Source organism: Lytechinus pictus, chromosome 18, assembly GCF_037042905.1.
Source record: "Lytechinus pictus isolate F3 Inbred chromosome 18, Lp3.0, whole genome shotgun sequence".
Lineage (NCBI taxonomy): Eukaryota > Metazoa > Echinodermata > Echinoidea > Temnopleuroida > Toxopneustidae > Lytechinus > Lytechinus pictus.
Genome location: NC_087262.1, coordinates 8,861,796 through 8,878,433, shown reverse-complemented (window position 1 = coordinate 8,878,433; position 16,638 = coordinate 8,861,796). Strand labels below are relative to the sequence as shown.

General features: G+C 32.5%; 1 protein-coding gene across 1 annotated transcript in view; it reads left to right on the top strand.

Moving 5' to 3' along the window:
• Positions 1–15,616, top strand: part of LOC129281589 (podocan-like) — a 63,094-nt gene extending 47,478 nt beyond the window's left edge. The window contains exons 4-5 of the mRNA XM_064113428.1: positions 13,127–13,510; positions 15,501–15,616. Of these exons, the coding sequence (XP_063969498.1) occupies positions 13,127–13,510; positions 15,501–15,616 (500 nt within the window). The remainder of the gene's footprint in view (positions 1–13,126; positions 13,511–15,500) is intronic.
• Positions 15,617–16,638: the final 1,022 nt, after the last annotated feature.

The window sequence follows — 16,638 nt, the reverse complement described above, 5'->3', positions numbered from 1 at the left end:
CTACGTAACCAAATGAGCGAATATGACCGAAACTAACTATTATGCAATTATGCACTTTGTCATGAATATTCATTAGGTGGGCTGATGATGTCACATTCACACTTTCCTAGTTCTTATGTTATTACATGAAATCTTACATGTTTCATACATGTGTGGATGATATGGCTCCCTTATAATGTGATAAGTTGTCAATCTATGTTTTTGGTTCTTGGATGAAGAAAAAATGATTATTTTTTTACTTATATTTTTTTACTTATTAACAAAAATAACAAAATACATAGGGTAATGAATGCGATGTGAGGGGAATAGCAAAAGCCAAATAGACCTATCTAGGCTACTCCCTAATTAACATTCATTACCGAAAAAAAACATCTTGCAATCAATTTATTAGATTGCAAGAAACACACATTTCAAAAATCAACAAAATCAACAAACTAGTGAAGAATTTGAATAAAAACAACATGTATATTATCAAAAAATATTTAAAAGCATACAAAACAGGCAAGCTTATTCACTGAGAACATGGTAAAGTATACATATTTAAAAGGTAAGACTTACATTTTACTTTAAATGAATTTAGCGAAGGACTGTTTTATTTCAGGGGGCAAACTGTTCCATATGAGTGGTCCACTATAACTTATGACTGTTCTTGAGAAAGAAAAACGGTAAAAAGTAATGTATGAATTATCAGAGTTTCTCGTATTATATTTGTTGTACACTGCGATTTGTTTTAAAATAACTGTTGAATGTGTCAGGCAACTGATTCCTGTAGTATGAAAACATAAAACTTACAGTGTGAAGGGTATGTATATCATAACTTTTCAGAATTTTTAATTTACGGAATAATTGATGAGAGTGAGTCTTCTTAGTGTTAATTTGAAGTCTGTTGGCTTGGAACCACATGTGAATTTTTTCCATTTCAGAATTTAAAATATTATTTAATTGAATGGGATCCTTACCAGATAAAAATAAACTTGTATCGTCTGCAAATAAGGTAGTAGTTAAAATATTACTTAAATATTGCAGGTCATTTATGTACAATATAACAAGAAGAGGGCATAGGTTAGACCCCTGGGGTACCCCTACTCTAATATCCTGAAACTCTGAATAAATTTTGTTGATGCGTACACATTGTTTTCTATTTCTTAAGTAACTGATTAACCACTTTAATACTGTCCCTCTAAACCCGTATGCTGATAGCTTATCAATTAAAATATTATATATTAGATAAAGTATTAGATTAGTCTAAAAATACACCAATCGTTATTGCTTTGTTTTCATATTCCTTAGCTATTTTTCAGTTAAGTCAATTAATGCATGAGCAGTGTTGTATCCTTGTCTGAAACCGAATTGCTTGTTATATAATATGTTGTGTTTTGAAATAAATGCTATCAATTTGTCATATACTATTTTTTCAAAAACCTTGCTGAAAACTGATAAAATTGATATGGGTCGGTAGTTAGTTACTAGTGTTTTATTACCATTCTTAAAGACAGGAGTAACTTTAGCCAGTTTTAAAGAGTTCGGAAACACACCCTTTTCAATACTACTAAAAAATTCATTAAATACATTTACAATTTCTTGCTTGTTATCGGTCACTTCTCCATTATTTTCAATACTATAATCAACATCTCTATTCTTATTTTTTGTTAAAATGTTATTTATTATTTTCCATGTCGCTCTAGAATTGTGTTTTACATTTTCAAAGTTATGATGATAGAATGCACGTTTCTTTTTACGAATGAAGCTATGAACCATGTTTCTGTAACCATGGTAACTTTTATACATTCTCTCTGTAGGAAGTTTGGTTCTTTAAAAAGTATTTCCGTTTGCACATTTTCTTGATATCTTTATTAAACCATGACCTTTCTGTATAAGTCTTTTTTATTTTAACATTTATTATTGGAAAACTTTCATTATATAGTTTTTTTGTAAATGTCTAAAAATATATCATAAATTTCATCAATATATTCTGTATTGTTTAAACATGAGCAATCAACACACTGTAATTTTTTACAAAATGTTATCATATTCTTTTCACAAAAGTCTTTTATAGGGTAATGGGTCTTCGAATTATTAGAGGTTAAATGACCTTCAATTATGACGAAAGGGGTTAGGTAATCACTGTTCATCTGTTGTAATAATACCAGCTTCTACGACACTTTCAGGTTAGTTATAAAATATATTATCTAATATTGATGCCGAATTACTTGTTATCCTTGTGGGTTTATTAATCAATGGAAAATATGAAAAGGTAGAAAAAATATTAACAAAATCATGATTACATGACATTAAATCTAGGTCCATTAAATCAACATTCAAATCACCCATGATAATACATTGTTTTTTTCTCACTTGAGATTTTACTCAAAGGTATTTGAACTGTTTCTACAAAATCTTTTAATGATTGGCTAGGAGGTCTATAAATGACTGAAACTATAAAACACATGGATCTTATGTGGATTTCAACAAATAAACTCTCTATACAATTTAGGAAAATGTCTAAATCCGGTCTTCTTTTAAATTTAAGATTTTTATTCACATTATATTCCAACTCCACCTCCACGCTTATTATTACGGTTACTAGTAATAGAAGAAAAGTCGGGTATATTATAATATTGTTCTTCGTTATCTCTAAGCCAAGTTTCAGATATACCAAATACTGTAATATAATTCTTAAAGCAATTAATAAATTCTGAGAACCTGCTTAAATAACGTCTCAAGCTTCGACAGTTAAAATGAAGCATTGTTAAAATATCTTTAGTATTGTAATTCTTCATTAAGTTCGAAAAATCGTTTGGGGTGTAATACTTATTATCGGCGCGGATTATTCTATTATCCAAACCATCGATATTATCCATAGCACAAGTCATAATAATTTTCCTGATGCCTTCTGATATTATACATATAACAAATTAAATCATATAATAAGCTTGCGTTGACAAGACGAACAATTAAACTTTGAATAATTAAACAAAATGCAACAATAAGGGGGAAATAAAAAATTAAAAATACATAATTCATGTTGACAAATACTTTTGAAACAAGGCGGTATACACTTGAATCTCAGTGATATTCATAAATAAAATCAACTGACAAATAAGAAAAAAAATATATACATGTACATGGACAAAGAATGTTATCCATTCCTAGTCATACGCCAATCGTTGTCTTTGTAAGTGATCAGATTAACACTTTCAGAATAAATAATTATGTGCAATTTGTAATTATTTTCAATACAACGTATTATCGTAAAACATTTCATATGTATTCAAAAAATATATATGCGTATTGGTGTTGTGATTGTTCAAGCAATGCACTATTTTAATGAACAGTATAAGTATGTATGTTGCAAAAATAATATGTGTTTGTGTTATGTGTTTCGTTCAATTATTCATTATCATTTAAAAAATGAACAAGTATTCATTATGTAATGTGTGAATCCATAATCTTATATCAAAACTTTGTCTGTAGAAAGATGTCTGTAAAAATGTATCAATATTTGTGTTGTAGTTGTTAAATGAGTGTATTGTTTTAATAAACTGTAAGTTACAAATGGTGTGTAAAGTATATTTCATTCATAAAATTGTTAAAAGTGTAAGTTTTGTGTTGGATGTGTAAATGTATGAATTAATACAAAAAACACCCATAAATGGCCTTTAGAAATATATATTAAGACAAAAAAAGTGTGTATATCGGTGTTGTGATGGTTCAATCAATGTACTATTATAATAAACAGTAAGTTATTACGATTGTAAATGTATGTTTGTGTTATGTGTTTCATCCATTTATTCATCAGGCGTTAACAAATGTATATGTATTTAATGTATAATATATAAATTCATTATCATATACCAAACATCGTTTTCCTTTTTTTGTACAGCACATTTTATACATGTGTTATGAAAATATATACTGTACAAGTTAACTAATCATGATTTTCTACATAGGAGGAAAACAACAATGACCCTGCCATGTTGTGACTCAAGAAACTCCCTCTAACCCAGTAGAAATTCGACACATCAATACATGCTATTGAAGAATAAGACACGTAAATAATGCTTCAGCCACAGACATGTAGTCACAGAATATCGTCCTAATTCAGGTGGAGCATTGAGCCATGAAAGGCAAAAACCTTTGCAAGTTAATCTATTTGTGACTCAATATAATAAGATCACACGATTGTGATATTAATACATGAATTGTTTATAAAAAAAAAACATACAAGAAGAATGTCGTGTAATTATTAGTTCACACATTTTGGCTTATATCGCCGATCATGCTCTTTACATCGTCAGATACAAAAAAGTGTATTCACCTTGTTGAAAAACAATCACATGAATGATGTTCTTCCATAGACTCAAACCAAAGGTAAATGTATTAGGGTCGATTTATTACACCAATCGTTATTTTGACAAATTAAGCTAAAAAAGTATATAATAATTATTTTTTTCCTTTTCCTTTTTTTTCAATACCAAATATATGTTTCCAAATATGTGATAATTCTTTGGTCAAATATCAGGTAATTGTATAACGAGCATTAAGTTGCTAATGTATAAAGGAAAAAAAATCGCTTCCATAATATATTATTATTCTTATTATTCTGATTATACGAGTGTACATGTAACCATAACAAATGCATTGTTCATATATATGGGTTTAATTGGAACGATTCCACTACGTACCAAATTAAATGACTTTGTCCACCACAACAACGACAATATTACGATAATGAATTAATTTCATTAATTTCTTATTATTATTATTAGCATTTTGAAGTCCAGTATACATTGTTCATAGTTTAGCATTTTCAGAGTTTTTCTAAGTCACTGATAGATATATATTATGAATGAACTTTTTAAAAAACTTGTTTAAAAAGTTTAAACAATTACAAAAAAGTTTAAACAACTTGTTGTTAGAGTGACAGGCTTAAACAGCGTGCTATTTTTTTTTTTTTACTGTGAATGATCTTTCCATCTGTACTCCATACTGCGATTACTTTCTCTTTCTTGCGCGCTTCTTCATTTGCTCTCCATAATAAGTTTCTGTTCTTGGCGGTTAAGTCTTCTTCTATTCCAGTATGGGTGCCGCGAAGAAGTTTGGGTGTCACGCGCGTAAAACATTCCCCATAGACTTGTGTGTTAAAATGGCACTTTTGAAAAATTCATAAAAAATAAATGTGAAATTAGAGGGTGGAATGTTTACTACCAATGGATAGGATATATATCTGACATTCCAAATCTGACCAGGAAAGGGTACCGTAGCCAGCTCATTTTAAAAATAAATTGCCATTTATGAAGATAACTATGAATCGATCGAATTCATCAACTGAAACAGTAAAATAGCCCTAATTATTCCGCCAGTCAAAAAATAGTTCCAAGTCACTTATTTATCTTCCCAATTTGGGCGAAGTAAGTTCAGTAGTTACCATTTCTAGAATCAGTGTTAGATTTTGAATCACATTCATACATTTTTGTCAATCAGCAATATCAAATTGACAAAAATTCGAATGGGTTGGGTCGAACGAATATCTTTAGCCCTCCTGATGTAATTAGGCTCGTGGGACCTATATTATATGACCTATGTATTTTATTTTTTTGAATAGCTACTTTGCTATTCTTTTATATCTGTACACTCACACTAGTACAAAGAAATGCATTGAAAATGCCTATTTTCTATGCAATCACCCATTTTAATGTGTTACCCATACATGTTATTTTCACTGTATATGGATGTATACAAATCCTACCTGCATATAGCCCAACAGTGAATGCAATGACAATATAGGTCCCTATTAATTGTAATATAAAGGTGTATGTAAATTATGTGTAGATATCAGGATAACAGAATTGCCCCAAACATAATTACCAAATATACATGAGATTGGATGAGGAAACAATAAAAGAATGAGATACTACTTTAGTATATTTGCATTTGACCTATTCAAAATCTTGCTAGGGATGTTGCCTCTCAGATGTAAGAAGGAAGAGATACATAGATAGATAGAGAGAGAGAGAGAAAGATAATTTTATAGATGGCATGGCTTAATAAAGGGGGGGGGGGCTATACTAAGATTGCAGCACACAGCCACCCCCCCCCCTCCCTCCTTAGTTGAGCACTATTAGATACCTTACCTTACTCTATGCCCTTTTCTATATACCTTCTTGAAGGTACCACTCTAGTTCTCTTCAGTAAAGTTCTCAAAGTTCTATCTCCTCTCTACCTACCCCCTTCCTAAGAACAATTTCAACATGAGCAATTTCTAAAGGTCTTTCTAATGCTAAGTAGGTGATGTACACTAACACAAAACAATGATAAATCAGAACATAAAGAGGCCTTGACTCTATACATTGACCAATCTACATACATTCCTAGGCTACACAGACCTACTTACTAACTTTACCTGATGTAGCCCTGCTAGCCATTAAATCCATTTTTTTTGCACCACTTGATGACTAAACATATTGATATCAGTGAGAAATTGTTTGATACTGAAGAGTTTGGCCAGGCATTCCATCCACTACTAGAGATTTCCCATATTACTTAAAGGTGTCACGCGCGTAAAACATTCCCCATAGACTTGTGTGTTAAAATGGCACTTTTGAAAAATTCATAAAAAATAAATGTGAAATTAGAGGGTGGAATGTTTACTACCAATGGATAGGATATATATCTGACATTCCAAATCTGACCAGGAAAGGGTACCGTAGCCAGCTCATTTTAAAAATAAAAAATCGCCATTTATGAAGATAACTATGAATCGATCGAATTCATCAACTGAAACAGTAAAATAGCCCTAATTATTCCGCCAGTCAAAAAATAGTTCCAAGTCACTTATTTATCTTCCCAATTTGGGCGAAGTAAGTTCAGTAGTTACCATTTCTAGAATCAGTGTTAGATTTTGAATCACATTCATACATTTTTGTCAATCAGCAATATCAAATTGACAAAAATTCGAATGGGTTGGGTCGAACGAATATCTTTAGCCCTCCTGATGTAATTAGGCTCGTGGGACCTTTGCGTTTTTGGAGGACGGCTTGTTTCGTGCGATATGAAGTAAACTTCACGATGATTGGTCGTGGCGAAGGGGCTTTCCCGGGTTCCCTCTGTATACTGGGTTCGCGGGGGTCCAATTCGATGCGATCGATCTACTTCTTCCTGACTAATCTGTTAACCAAGTTTATCCTGGGCAAGATTGATCATCATTTCATCAGTATTTTCATTAATCTTCTCGGGAATTCCGTACACTCGCACACTGGGGTTGTCATAATTTTTTCAAGCAATCTGCTTATAATGACAATCCTGCTCCTGCAAACTGTAAATGTTATATTTTCTTTGTTGGTAGTAGATCATATTCGTTTAGAATTACCTTTTTTCTTTATGATTCATACCAAAATTAATTACCAATATATTATGTTTGTTACGTAATGAAGATTGTATTGTATACGAATTTTACGAATGCAGAAGAAAACAATAAATCAAATCAAATATAGCCCTAACTTCATAAAATCGTGCATTTTTATAATTTTTGTTTGTGTACGAAAAGAGAACGATGAAGTGAGTTTGCTGAATGGGAGGAGAAGAATATTTCACATCCCTCAGATCGAGATGCTACTTAGAAAAACAAAGTGGCTCCATCACAGGGGAGGGGTGCATTGACACTGTCAACATAACTTGACACATTATCCACTATACAGCCGACTTAAACACGATCATCAGTACCATGATTATCTTTTTTCAAATGTTTCATTTTCCTTTAAATTAAAGTTCACAGTGCTGGCGATGATGAAATTGATGTTGAAATTCGATGGATGATTACAGTCTCTGTAGTGAAGACAAGACGAAGATGGTGACGATAAACAGTCGATTTTAGCACTCCATGGGTTGAAAAATGTTCTTTAGAAGAGGTTGATGATCTCGATGAGAACTGAGAATTTCTCTCTCAAAATAACTGCAAACAGTTAATTGATAGTGAGCAAATAATTCCACAAAAGTTAATGTTGTATTTCATATAGAAGTGAACAATGCTCTGACATGAAGACTGGCGTGAAACTCTGAGTTCTGATCTGATATGATGATGTCTTTGAAGAAACAGCCAGCTTATGTAAATTTCCACTTTTCTGGAAGCTTCTAGCATTGTCTTTAAAAAGAACATTCTCCTTTCTAGAGCAATCCTAATTCTAGAAGACTCTTGAAAAACCTCAGTAAAATTAACGATGTAAACAACATAGCTAATCCTATTGTGCTTTTTCCCTGCTAGCAGTCTCCATTGTCTATTGTCCTTTGTAAATTACAAACATACCAGACATTGCAGTGTCTCATTTAATATGCGTGCCTAACAAAGCTTAAATGAGACATTCTGGAATATTCTTATAATGCAATGAACTTCCTTAGAGAAAAAATAACTAAATGAATGAATATACATGTACATAACAATTCCGTAATGATATTTTTTTTCAAATTTGTGGTTTGTAACATGGAATCTTTGTTAAGACAATAATTCACATTATTTACAGATCTTACAGCCTTTTATATCAATTTTCCAGAACCTTGTACAGTAGTTACAAAAGCATCTGTCCGCCAATTTACATGTAGCTAGAAGAAACTTGAATGACCCCCGTGAAACTAACGATGTAAACAACAAACCTAATCGTCCTTTCTCATTTCATTTCATTTCATTTATTTGACCATTTAAAATCAACATACATCATAAAATAAGTATCATACAAATCATCCATCCACAAACAAAATAACAATTTAAAAATGGCCAGGACCCAAAAGAAGGACAACTGCTTATAAACTGGGCCCTACATAAAAATACATGTAAAATATTAGAGTAATAGTCTGTACACATACACACACACACACACACACACACACACACACACACCCTCCTACCCATCCTAATACATGTACATCCACGCATTAATCCATACACAGCAAACATATATAGCTCGAGATCATAGAGGAAATAGAAAAGGAAAGAGAGTGATACCATAGAAGATGAAAGAGATCAGTATCCTACTTAGCCATGGACAACATTTTAGTAAACATATGTTTCTTATACATACACTTAAATCGATTTATCGTAGTACTGGATCTTATATCGAAATTTAGATTATTCCAGTCACGTACCCCAACAGAAGATAAAGAATTATAGAGTAATGTTGAATGACACAGAGGAATGGGTAAATTTTTACTTTGACGAGTTGGATGATTATGAAATGCAGAATTTGGTTGGAACATACCAATAAAAACAGGCGGTAATAGGTTTTTGTGAAACTTGAACATGAGCATGGATGTATTAAGCTTTATTAAGTAAGTTACAGGAATAATTTTCATTTTTTTAAACAGTGGCAAACATGAGGATATATGATGACTATTTGTAATTAGCCGAGCCATGCGTTTCTGTAACTTATAAATTTTGTCTAGTTTTTTATTTGTATGTATTTCCCCAAATAACATTGCAATAATTTAATTGGGGGAGGATTGTTGAATTATAAATCTTCGTTAATATGTTCCTTGGGAGAATATTTTTTTAACTTATACAAGACACCAGTACTACGATAAATTTTAGAACAGACATAATCAACATCAAGACACACCTCGATGTAAATACCTAAGAAAAATATATTTTGCTTACGTTCACTAAAAACATTGTCTTTTTTAACAGATTCAATTTAATTAGGTATTTTCTTTTTCTTCTTATGAAAAATTACATATTTTGTCTTATCATTATTTAGAAACAGCTTATTACATTTAGACCAAACATTCAATTTATTTAATTTTTCAATTAAAAGGAAAACAGTTGTACTATGTTAGAACGTGAATGATAGACGACAGTGTCATCTGCAAATAATGAAAAATTAAGTAATTTAGACGAATTTACAATATCATTGATATAAATAATAAAAAGAAGCGGTCCGGTCCAAGACAGTACTGATCCCTTGGTACTCCAATGTCAGCATTCATATAATCAGATTCAACACCATCGACCACCACATACTGTTTTCTATTAAGTAAATAATCAGAAAACCATTGGTGTGGAACACCTCGAATACCATAATGATATATTTTTAAAGTAAAATATATAGTGGTCGATGGTGTCAAATGCTTTGGATAAGTCCATCATAGCAAAACATATCATCAGAAATTTCACGGAGGATATCATTTGTAAAATTACGATGCTCAAATCAGTACTATAGTTTCGACGAAAGCCAAATTGTTTTGAAGTCAGAATGTCAAATTTAAGTAAAAAATCATATAGTATTTTATATGCATCACCTTTTCTAATAATTCTGCAAAAACTGATAAAAGGGCAATGGGTCTAGAATTTTCCACATCTTTAATATCATTTTTCTTGTGAAGGGGTACAATCTTTGCCACGTTTAGTCTGTTTGGGACTATTCCACTATTCAAAGACTTATTAAATATGTCACATAGTGGATTCACAAAGCTATTTATACATTTTAACAACTTTAGGGGAAAAAGAATCAGGTCCACTTGATTTATCAATTTTTAAAAGACAAGATAATTGGACAATTTCATGAGTAGTTGTTGACCTAGCAAAAAATGAACTTAAGTTTGGTTTTGACAGGTACTTTTTTAAAGAGTAACTTTGATTTTGAAACGATGAGGTAAGTTTTTTACCTACACTAATAAAAAAAAGTTGTTAAAATGATGTGCAATATTTTTCTTACCACTTATTTTCACATTTCTATCGTACATGTTTTGAGGTAGTTTATTATGTTTATTTCGACCAAGTATTATATTGTTTGAGACCATGTTTTTTCATATCATTTTTTAAGTTATAAAATAAAGACTCATAATATTTCATTTTTGATGTTCTGATGATATTTGTTAACTTATTTTTATACTCTAAATATTTGTTTTTATGACTAGAACTAGGTCTCTTTATACTTTTTACATATAATGTATGTTTATGCTTCACCGATTTCAATATCCCTCGTGTAATCCAAGGTTTATGTGCTTTTCTATTTTGATTCATTGATTTGATATTGCATTAAATTTATCAAAAAAACAAGTCATGATTCATTGACATTTTCACAATTATAAACATCACTCCAATCAGTACATGATAAACATTCTTTAAATATTGACAAAGTTGAATAATTAATAACACGTTTTTTTATATATTTTTATAACATGCTTTGCATGATTATCACATGATATCGAAAACACTGGTAAGTTATCTGAAATTTCCCTATAAATAAGACCTTTGTGCTTTTCATCTTGTATAGTATTTGTAAAAATATTATCAATCATTGATGCTTTTTGTCAGTAATTCGAGATGGTTTTGATATAAAAGGATATAAATTAAATGAAAACATAGTATCTAAAAATTCATTTGTTTTATTGTGGGAACCATAGTTCAATAAGTTTATATTAAAGACGCCACAAATATAGATATCGTTTCTTTCTCTCCCCAGTGTTCCTAGAACATTTTGTAATTTGTCATTAAAGCAAGATATATCAGAGTCTGGTGGACGATAAACACAAGCAATAAATGTAGGTTTGGGGTTGTTAGCAATTTCAACAAATACCATTTCATAATTAGGTTCAGAACAAGTTTATTCAGACAACAAATTATAAGTAAGATTATCTTTCAAATATAGAGCAACTCCACCACCAGCATGACCAGTCTTGGAGGGTCTACATTTAGAAACAAGAGAATAACCATCTAATGTATACATTTCTATATTTGTAGAAGTATTAAACCAAGTTTCAGTAACAGCAATTATATCAAATTCATAGTTTAAAGATGATAAAACAATTTCCATTTCATCAAAATTTGTATTTAGGCTTCGAGCATGTAAATGAAAGATAGAAAGTTTTGACTTAACATTGCTAAACTGTCTACTAAATTCTTCACAAAATATATATTCACATGCACTCTCAAGACGAATGTCTGGATCAGAAAATGCATTAGTATCAGTTTTGTTCATTGAAAAGGGATTTAATTTAAATTTCAATAAATGCTCGATATCAATCGTCTTGTTTAAATTAAAATAATCAAATAAGGTCCAATGAAATTCACTATCATCTTCAACATGATTGAATGGAAAAATGATAGCACAATAATGCTGACATAGCCATGACTGAGTAGAGAAAAGAGTAGACCCCTCACAATAAAAACACACACTAATTCTAGCTCAATAATACTATCAGTCTATAAAAATGGGGGGGGGGGGATACTACAAATATGATAATTGTAAGTAATGGGCATTGGCAATTTATACATTATCATCGAGAGAGAACAATACAGTTCCATGTCCAGATTGAGCTTATTTATAGTTCCGACATCACAATTTCTTCAAATCCCTTGCAGACTTCATCAAATCACTTCCATGGCAGCAATCCCTATTGCCGACTATGATTACAAGTTCCTTGTTGTGATTTTCAGCATACTGAGCACATCACAGCCTCATTAGATATGCCTACTAATTACATACCATTGAGTGGAATGCTGTACACAAAACATAATCAAGAATCTAGAACCTTCTTTTCTAACAAACTGATGATTTCTTACATGCAATAAATCTCTGGAGTTATTAACAACAATAATGATTCTCTTCCAATTCTCATTTTACATGGTTTATGTAACAATAGTGTATAGCGGTTCTAATTAGTTCAAGAAACATTTAAAGATGGGCAACTAGTGAATGATAATTATTCCCTGAGGATATGATGCTATGGAAAGATGATTACTGAGGATACGGGCCGGGGTGATTACTATAAATAGTCATCTGATTCCGTGTAGCATAATAACTTTTCATTTCCTGCACGATATTTAGGTCGATGCTGCCTCCAATACCTGTTTAACTATGATGGTGTCAAGAGCTTCTTTACATCTACGGAAAATACGACAAGCAACCAACAGAAAGTGCATTTATCGTGACAGCTACGTGAAATAGAGGATTATGGCTTTTTGTGTGTGTGTTCACTTTTAGTCTTGAAATGGATAATGAATGAACAAATCGAACCTTTAAATTGAATTATTAAACTGTTTTGCTACACAGTCTGCATATTCCATTGGATGCTAACGCATTTGGCACGATGAGGGTGCTTATCTTTCTGTATATTCTTTTCTTGTTGGGAAGAACAGGTCATTCAAGATGTTCAAATCTTTGTGAGTGCAAGCAGAGGAGGACTTTGGTCGATGTGACATGCACAGATCTTGATGAAATGCCTCAGGATCTCCCATGCAACACTATTTCGCTTAACTTGAAGAGCAATTCAATCACGGCACTCAAGAAGGAGTCATTCTCATGTCTCGGAAGCTTGGTTGAGCTTCTCCTGTCCAACAACCGTATTCGCTTAATCGAGAAAGGAGTCTTCGAGGAAGCAACCCAACTGGAGTACATTGAACTTGATTCAAACTTCATCCAAAGGATACCATACCTTGGTCCCTTACCGGCTCTCATGAAGCTATCAGTCACCAGGAACTCTCTGAAAGAGTGGCAACAGCAGACCCTTCGTGATCCATCAGGTACACGACTTTCATCTCTAAAACTGGCATTCAACAAACTCCAGAATCTACCTAAAATTCCATTTAGAGTATTATCGTTAGATTTAGAAGGGAATGCAATCAGGGACATTTCAACAACCATTTTTGCTTACCCAAAATTTATATCAAATTTGTGCATTTCATACAATAATATTCAATACTTGAACAAGGCGCAAACGATGAAAAATCTCAAGGTTCTTTCACTTGAATACAACTATATCAAAAGCATCAGTGAAACTCTATTCAATTGCTTTCCTTCAATAAAAAGAATCTACTTACAAGGCAATAAAATTGTGGATGTCTCTTCTTTTTGTAACATGCAACGTTTGGAGTTCATCTCATTGGAAGATAACCAAATCAGATTTGTGGGTAGACCCGCATTTACCAACATTTCCAAAATAGAAACCGTCATATTGAATGGCAATAAGATCGATCAATTTTCAAACGACATTTTCTTTAACGCACCGTATAGTCTAGGTCTTAAATCCAACAACATTTTAACACTAGACGCATTGTATGGAAGGAATCATTCAAACGTGTATATTCTGAATGTTGATAAAAACTATCTGCGAAGTGTTTCTGTCATGTATTTTCCAACCTTAAATTCTCTTTATGCTGCTCACAATAAGCTCACAACTTTACATTTTGGAATTTTCGGACACCGAAATATTGAATACATTAACTTAAAATGGAACTGTATTTCAAATTTAACTAATTTTGACAACCTAACAAACCTAACATACTTGGGTCTAAGTCATAACCTTCTTACCGCATGGGATCACAGATACCTGACAGGTATGCCACAACTCTGTTATCTCTATTTAAACAACAATAGATTGTCAGTGCTTTCAAACTTTACAACATTGCCAGAACTGTCAAAATTAGATTTGTCCAGTAACAATCTCTACATGATAGAAAACTCAACCTTTGATTCCTTACCGAACCTTGTGGAATTAAACCTCGCCGAGAATAAAATATCTTGCCTAAATTTCGTCCGTTCGATCACACCACTGCAGAGGTTGAATGTAAGTCACAACGAACTAAGGGTAATCGATCGTCATTACTTTTCAAGTTTAATCTCTCTCAGAACACTGGATTTAGCTTTTAATCTCATAACAGAGGTTAACCCCCTAAGCTTGACTTCTCTTGAAAGGTTTGATATCAGTCACAATTTGTTAACCCATTTAGATTTAAACCATATCTTTGATACGGAACAATTGATTTATATGAATGTAGAGGCCAATGGGATTACTGAAATCATCTCCCTTTCAGTCCTACATATTAACATTAACAATAATGCCATCGGATTCTCCAACTCAAGTGTTCTATCAGGAAACAACATTCTCGCCCGTAATAATAACCTGACAGACTTCAAACAGCTAAGGATTTCGCCTGATTTGGTCGGACTATACCTGAAGACGAATCAGATTGGTTCAATACCGAATTTCACCTTCGTGTCGGCATCTTCACTCTTCTTTCTCGAGTTGGATGATAACCACCTAGTTGATATTCAACCTTTAGCTTTTATTGGCCTAAAGGATGTCGTCATATTGAGCTTAAACAGAAATCGATTGGTGTACCTCCCCGCTGGTGTGTTTTCACACATTGAGCAGCTGTCGTATCTCAGGTTGAGTGGAAATCCTCTGAAGTACATTTCGAATCAACAGTTTTCAGGAGTGCAGGGCCGAATAGGTACCGGTATAGATTTGTCTAGCATACCCCTTTCGAACACGTCCATAGAGATATTAAGAGATTTGAAGAATGTTCAATACCTGAGCCTTCATCAAAGTTTTGCTTTTAAACAGTACTTTATAAGAAACACTACTATACAAGCAGATACCACGATTGAATTCCCAGAACTTTTGATCTTTAGACTTTCTTCACTTAATCTCGGAAATCACTGTAAAGAATTGTTAATGAACAATTTGGCAACACTTGATTTGTCTAACAATTCTTTTACTTCAATTCCCAGATACTGTCTACCAAGAAACAGCAAGGCATATGATCTTTATCTGTCCGATAATGAAATCAAAAGCATTTCCAATGATTCATTTGACAAGCAACAGCAGTTCTGGATGTTGGAATTAAGTTACAACAATATTATATCATTCGAATTCGGTTCCTTGCAACATCAGACATACTTGACCGACTTAAATCTTGAGGGCAACCAAATCACAACACTTGATAGTGGATATCTTACGTTCTCTTTGAAATCAGTAAGAATAAACTTTGAAAGTAATCCTTGGTTATGTGGTTGTGACCTCATCGAGACTTTTTTAACCCTACATCCAAAAGAGAAATCCATGAAATGTGTTCAACCTGCAGCATACGCCGACACTTCAGTGGCCGAACTAGCTGCCGCGGACAATTTTAGTTGTCGCCCACAATTGTGCTCTCCACCATATCAAACCCTGCTTTCGTTCGTTGGTGACAAAGTTGAGTTACCTTGCCCAGTCAGATCTTCAACATCAAGCAGCACTTACTGGTCAGTAACGCTTCAAGAACTGCAGTTCTCTGATAGAAATACCTTACCCGATGGAGTTTCCATTCTTCCTCATAACGCTCTTCTGATCACCAATGTTGCCAAAAACATGACTGGTTTTTACACTTGTTGGAGTGAAAATGAGGCTGGGCAAACGAAATTCACCCTAAAATTAATTGTCAAGGAAAGAATAAGGGAATATATTGAAGACAGGACTGACTTTTCGGCAATATTAGTCCAAAACTGGACGGACAATCTTCAGTGTGGTAAATCTTTTGCGACTACTAATATCATGAGTAATAATTTGCTATTATCGATGCTAGCAATGCAATCGATCTACCTTTCTTTTTTTTTTACAAACTACAATTGAATATTTTCAGGAAGTTTCGAAATTATTGTTTTGTGTTTTTATAGTGTAAAAGTGAGTTGAGGGATTGCGATAGGCAGGCCTACTTTATATAGCCTTGGAGTGGTTCAGGAATTACCTTAAAGAAAGAAAACAATATGTTTATTTAAATAATCACAATCATCTCTGATCAACATGACATTAATTGTGGTGTCCCACAAAATAGTATATTAGGGCCTCTGTTATTAATTATTTACATTAACGATTTTCACAGATCATCTG